The 6,657-nt window shown below is 42.5% G+C and overlaps 1 protein-coding gene across 2 annotated transcripts; it reads left to right on the forward strand.

Annotated features, from left to right (window-relative positions):
* Positions 1–244: 244 nt before the first annotated feature.
* Positions 245–6,407, forward strand: CTLA4 (cytotoxic T-lymphocyte associated protein 4). 2 transcript variants are annotated; one of them, XM_027590153.2, is made up of 4 exons: positions 245–465; positions 3,026–3,373; positions 3,842–3,951; positions 5,217–6,407. In XM_027590153.2, the coding sequence occupies exons 1-4, from the start codon at positions 357–359 to the stop codon at positions 5,319–5,321; spliced, it is 672 nt and encodes a 223-aa protein (XP_027445954.1). In that variant the 5' UTR covers positions 245–356; the 3' UTR covers positions 5,322–6,407. The 2 variants fall into 2 exon arrangements, with proteins under 2 accessions (XP_027445954.1, XP_027445955.1); XM_027590154.2 differs by lacking the exon at positions 3,842–3,951 and having other exon boundaries at positions 5,217–6,355.
* Positions 6,408–6,657: the final 250 nt, after the last annotated feature.

Consider the following 6,657-nt stretch of genomic DNA (forward strand, 5'->3'; position numbering starts at 1 on the left):
CAGGAAATTCTCCAAGTCTCCACTTATCCTCAAAGTGAACAAGAAACTTCAGTTTCAAATTGAGTGCATTTTCCATCCATGGATTGGCTTGTTTTGTTCAGTTTTACTTTGAGTGTTTGAGGTTATCTTTTCGACGTAACAGCTAAACCCACGGCTTCCTTTCTCGTAAAACCAAAACAAAAAGGCTTTGTATTCAGGTGCCTTCTGTGTGTGCACATGTATAGTACATACCTGGGATCAAAGCCAGCTATATAAAGTCCTTGATTCTGTGTGGGTTCAAACACATATCAAAGCTTCAGGATCCTGAAAGGTTTCACTCTGCTTCCTGAAGACCTGAACACTGCTCCCATAAAGCCATGGCTTGCTTTGGATTCCGGAGGCATGGGGCTCAGCCGGACCTGGCTTCTAGGACCTGGCCCTGCACAGCTCTGTTTTCTCTTCTTTTTATCCCTGTTTTCTCCAAAGGTGAGTGAGGCTTTTGGAGGATGAAGGTGGAGGAGGGGTTTCTCCCACCTGCGTTTCATTTCTTTTAGCAGTCAAGGACAGTGATTTATAACAAAGCCAGAAAGTAAAGCTAAAACTCCTGGCTTGGATGGCTCTGTATTCCAAGGCAGAGAGGGCAAAGCTGACAGCAGCAAAGAAGCAGAGCTGGAGCTCATAGCAGAGCACCAGGCATTGACTAGGAGCTTAATGAATACATCTGAGTTGGTCTGGGAGATGAGTGATTTCAGATGCTTCTGTAAGATTGGAAGAAAATACTGTAAAGTTAAGCGATTTAAGAGAGGAAAGATATCCGTAGCCCTTAATGCATTTAAGTTTGGAATCAGGGTGAACTCAAGAATTTCCTTTTTAAAAAACATGGATTTAAGTGAATCATATAAAGTTCCTTTCCTACCCAATTTAAGATTTTAAGATCTTCTAATTCACTTTTATAAACGAATCAGATTGTTTAAAATTAAAGCCTTCTTTACTCAATTCAAAGTTTTAAGGTACTCAGTCAATTCTATAAACTAGTTAGCTAATTACTTAAAAAATGAAAGCAGTTTGAAATTGTAAAACAAAAAAAAAAAAAAAGAAAGAAGAAGGAGAGAAAGAAAGAAAGAAAAAGAAAACCATCAGTCTGTTTGGCATAAGATACTTAACAGCCACCTGACCTATCTGCGGACTTCAGATGCAGATTCCCCGGTTTTCAGATAAAATAAAGCTCTTTAGAGGTTGATACCAGGTTTGCTATAGGACATAAAATGGTGAGCATTCTCACTGAATTTCAACTTTATTTCTCTCTAGACTGTCTCAGTTAAGAAACCATGTGGTTTATATGAAATATCTTAGGTGCTCAAAAGATATTTGATGATTAAATTATTACCAGATAAGAAATACTCATGTACATTTTCCTATTCTACGTGTTTTGAACATGTAAAGATTAAATACTCTTAGAAGTAATTACCTTTACTTTGTAGAAAATTTACCTCAACCTGTAACTGAGATTCTCCACTGAAAAATGAGTGTGACCAGATTTAGTGGTGATAACTGGGAATTTGTCTGGGGGAGGACAGGAAACTTGGTCTTCTTTAGGCTTAGCATCAAAACTATAAAGATTATTGAGTGCTCATATGGGCAAGTTCTAATGATGGCTCCCAGGAGTTTATAAGCCAACGGCAGATGTTTCAGGAGGTGTGATTAGTGCACAAAAAACTTTAATACAGGGTAGGACATGATTAAATACTGCAATGGAGTTATAACAGTGCAAAGCTGATCTGATAGACAGGGATGAGGGTTGGGGAAGAACACTGTTATCTAGTCAGCTGGGGCTGCTGGATTAACCCTAGCAATGGCTGCTATCATACTGTTCTCTCTTCTGAGGACAGATCTTGTCCAGTCCTCTTGAATATCACTAGAAAGGACTAATGATAGAGTGATTTCTGTAGAGTGATTTATACACAGGAAGAGGTGTCCTAGAAACTCAGACTGGAGTGATAGGTTGGGATTGGATCATAGAGGACATAAATGCCACTTAGTTTATTTGTCTTTGCAGTCAGTGGTGTGTAAGGCATTAAAGGGTTTGAGCAGAATGAGTGACATGGTTCATCCAAGTTTTGAGTGTCACTTGTGTGATCGACCGGAGAGGGGACAGGTTAGTTACAGGAAGGTAATTTGACACAAAGCTACCATTTTGTAGATGACACGAGCCTTTTTGAATGGAGAGCTGGCCTCCTTTACCCTGTAGAGGCCAGAAGGAGAAAGAACAAAGGAGCATGAGGGTGTTCGAGTGAAGGAGAGAGAGTGGCGGAAGAGGTGGTGGCGGTGGCAGGGGAAGCCCACAGAAGTTAACAGTAGGGTTGCCTCAGCCTACAGAGGAAACGACCCGGTGCCCTCTACTCTGTGGCTTCCTTCATCTAGCAGCATCCCTCTCTCTGATAATAATGCCAGGGAATGTGGTGGCTGGCATAGTGATCCACGGTTCAGCCACTGTGCCTGAGAGAGGTACAGGACCAGGTAAATGTAGGCAGAGGTTTGTGAGGTATACATTGAGGGGTAAGGCAAGATTCTGTACCTCAACCTACAAAATTTCCCCTACTGCTCATTTTAGTTCCTGTAGTTCTATGATAACCTTAGAATACCAGAGGTAGAAGGCACTCTATTATCATCTGACCTAATCCCCTCTTTCTGCATGTGAGGGGAAAATGAAGGCTACAGGGGAGGCATGACTTGCCCCAAATCACATATTTCATGGTAGGACCAAGCCTTCAGTTTGTCACATCAATGTTCTTCCTGCTATAGGAAATTCTTGTACAATAAGGAAGCACCTTCTGGAGATTAGCTGGAAGACGGCTAAGAGATTGAGGGCACAGGCTGGGGGGAAAAGCAAAGGAATGGGGAGTGTTGGTTGAAGGGAGTGAAAGGCTGAAAGGTGAAGCTGGAGGGTGCCCATCAAAGATCAACTTCTGTTAGCTGAAGATTTTGCCTGAGCCTTGTGGTAGGTGAGCATGAGTTTGCTTAGTTCCCTCTAATTTTCTCTTATTAGGGATGCACGTGGCCCAGCCTTCAGTGGTTCTGGCCAGCAGCCGAGGTGTTGCCAGCTTTGTGTGTGAGTATGGGTCTTCAGGCAATGCTGCCGAGGTCCGGGTGACAGTGCTGCGGCAGGCCGGCAGCGAGGTGACTGAAGTCTGCGCCGCGACATACACAGTGGAGGATGAGTTGGCTTTCCTGGATGATTCCACCTGCACTGGCACCTCCAGTGGAAACAAAGTGAACCTCACCATCCAAGGGTTGAGGGCCATGGACACGGGGCTCTACATCTGCAAGGTGGAGCTCATGTACCCACCACCCTACTATGTAGGCATGGGCAATGGAACCCAGATTTATGTCATCGGTGAGCAAAACCATATCACTAAGCTGACACCTTTTGCATTGTTGTCTTCTTGGCACAAAAACAGTTTTGTTCCTTAACTTCGGGTGGTTCAGTTTAGGATTATGGAAATTCTTTTTAAGAGTTCTTTGGTATACCACAGGGTAGTCTGGTTAATATGGGTGGCCACGCAAACAGCATTCTGACTAAAAATAAAATGGGTTGGGGATAGTGTTTTTTCTACTGGATGTTGGGGCATTCATTCTGGAGTGATAACCATCATGAAGTTTGGCCTTGGGCCTTTGATAGGACATTCTTGGGGAAGTGGCCTCCAGTAGCCAGACTTACCTGTGGACTAACAATACTATTTAGGGGTGGACACCAAGGTTGGAAGCTCTTGGAGAACCTCTTTCCTTTTTCACTAGTAGGGGGAGTAGGGTCCTAAAGTTTAAAGAGTGTCTCAAGGAAGCTGTGCTTTGTTTTCTGTTGTAGATCCTGAACCTTGCCCAGATTCTGACTTCCTCCTCTGGATCCTTGCAGCAGTCAGTTCGGGGCTGTTTTTTTATAGCTTCCTTATCACAGCTGTTTCTTTGAGCAAAATGGTGAGTGCAGTGCTGACAACACACCACTTTTGGTGGGGATGCCTTCAGTGATAGCAACTAACCAAATGACGCTGTTGAGTTCAGTTTTCTTGAGATGAAGCAATAAATGAAGAACAGTGGTAAAGGAAGGACAGCGGCAAAGAATGCAACAGAACCCTTGGCATTGGCCTTTGAGGTTTCAGGATGACTAACATTTTAGATGAGTGTGTTTGACATTGAATGTTTGTGTGCTTCTGAAGAGGGTTTCAGTTTGAGTAACCGTTTGAACAACATGGGGCAGCTGTTTTGCTCTTTGTCTTCAAGACAATTGTACTTAATAACCCTGAAACATAAGATTAGGTTGGGCCAAATGCTGCTACAAAAGACCACCTGGATGGGTTTTATTCTCCCCCTTAACGTCCCTCGACTTCACCTGGAAGCCATGTCTTGGGGCTGCCCTGCTTGTGCCTTCCTTGTCCAAGCTGTAGCTGTCCACAAAACACCTTTCCAGGGCTCCTTGTCACCCAGTCTACTGAAATGGGAAGTCTTGCCTTCCCCTCTAGCCCAGTAAATGAGAACACCAGTTTTTATTTATTGCAGTTGTTGGAAGAGATGGAGGTACAAAATCAAGGCTTCTGTCAGGATTTCTTTCTGATGGTCTCTTTCAGCCCCCTCTGCCTATGGCTAGCTTTGTCACCCCAAAATTCTCCTTCCGGGCCTCCCAGCCTCTCATCCCCTACCTCCCCTCTCCTTCAACTCGATTCCAAGACCCTCTACTCAACCTGTTCTATTGCTGTAGATTCTTCCTACCTCATTTGCTAGAAACTGCCACACAGACCAGTAGACTAGAATCTCAATTTACTGAGGGGATAAAAATTGGGAACTAAGGTGGACTAAAAAGTATATGAAGAGTGGAGATGAGAAATACAGCTCTAGAACAGAGTAACTGAAGTTTAGTATCTTATCAAGCTCTTCCCCTCACAGATAAGATGTAGTCAATTACCATAGGCATTTTGGGTGTTCTTTCTAAAGCTTTCTCAAAGACCCTTTCTCCTCTCTTGCAGTCAGGGAAAATGATTGTTCTTTTACATCAGTAGCACAGAGTGATTTATCTAAAGTGAATTATAATAGCTGAATCAAGAAAATCTCCTGGGGCTTATAATTCTGTATGTGTACATTCACTTTTTCAACGGGGTAGGGACCCAATATTTGTGGAGTCTTATTACGGCTAGAAACGGCTTCTGTATTTCTCAATAATAATTACTGCTTCTTTTTGTGTTTGGCAGCTAAAGAAAAGAAGCCCTCTTACTACAGGGGTCTATGTGAAAATGCCCCCAACAGAGCCAGAATGTGAAAAGCAATTTCAGCCTTATTTTATTCCCATCAATTGAGAGACCATTATGAAGAAGAAAGAACATTTTTCAGTTTCTAAGAGCCGAGGGAATTCTAACTTTGTGCTATCCAGCTATGTTTGCTTGTTTGTATATTTTGGGGGGGATTCATCTCTCTTTAATATAAAGCTGGATGCAGAACCCAAATGAAGTGTACTACAATTCAAAGCAAAGGTGCAAGAAAACAGAGCCAGGATGTTTCTGTCACATCAGATCAAATTTTAGTAAAAGTATCACTTGAGAGCAATATGGGGATGCAGCATTATGATGTGGGGTCAGGTATATAGGTTAGGGAGTGGTGCAGTCCAAAGAACGCAAGGGAAGGGAGTTAGGGAAAGGAGATATTGTACACACTTTGTATTTACGTGTGAGAAGTTTATCGCTGAAGTGATGTTTTCAAGATAAATTTTTGTGTTATTTTTCTTAAGTGTAGAATTACATGAAGACTTTAAAAATACTCACATGGCTATATTCTAGCCAGTGATTCCAAAGGTTGTATTGTACCAATATATATTTTTTATTTGATAGTATTGTGCATGGGGGCCACATGTGCTTTTGTGTATTTGCTGATGGTTTCAATATAAACACTATATGGCAGTGTCTTCCCACCAGGGGTTCAGGGGAGGTTTTATGGAGGGGCTCAGGACACTAATACACCAGGTAGAATACAAGGTCACTTGGTAACTGGTTTGGAAACTGGATGAGGTCATAGCTGATTCCTGTAACCACACTGGGCTGAATCGGTGTTGACATGTGCTTTGGGCTTTTATGTTAGCTCCATTCAAAGGTTTGCAAGGGAGTCGAGACTGGTGTATCTGGTTTAACTCCACAGAACACCATCGTGAAGTAAATGGCTCATTCCGGGACTCTTGTAGGTATGAACTTCCAGGAAGCTCTAGTTTCGCGAGAGCCCCAATTCCTTACACATGGTTAACGCCGTGGATGGAAATCAGCAGCGGTGGCAGGACGGGGAGATGAGGGTTTCTGAAAACTAACACTGTTGGTGTTTTTTAACTCACTATTTTCCATGAAAATGCAACAACATGTATAATATTTTTAATTAAATAAAAACCTGTGGTGGTTATTTTCCAGAGTTGTCTTTATCTTCCTTGTATCTGAATATTGTGTTTGAGTTTGTTTTTAATGGATTCATTCAGCAGCTGGTGGAGTCTCCGTTATTAGGAATACTGGGAACAGATTGATAAAAAGGCAAATAATGCTTCATGAGGAGCTGTCTACTAGCCATCACCTGCAAGCCATTCTTGGAAGGAACTCCTCCTCTGTCTGTTTCATTTCTTCCCACCTATTTGAAATATAAAGCAGGTTACCGCAAATA

This window comes from Zalophus californianus, chromosome 3 (assembly GCF_009762305.2).
Source record: "Zalophus californianus isolate mZalCal1 chromosome 3, mZalCal1.pri.v2, whole genome shotgun sequence".
Taxonomy (NCBI): domain Eukaryota; kingdom Metazoa; phylum Chordata; class Mammalia; order Carnivora; family Otariidae; genus Zalophus; species Zalophus californianus.

Coding starts and splice junctions, on each gene's coding strand:
- CTLA4 (XM_027590153.2), top strand. CDS start 357: ATGGCTTGCTTTGGATTCCGGAGGCATGGGGCTCAGCCGGACCTGGCT. Junction 466..3,025: donor TATCCCTGTTTTCTCCAAAG/GTGAGTGAGGCT, acceptor TTCTCTTATTAG/GGATGCACGTGGCCCAGCCT. Junction 3,374..3,841: donor AACCCAGATTTATGTCATCG/GTGAGCAAAACC, acceptor TTTCTGTTGTAG/ATCCTGAACCTTGCCCAGAT.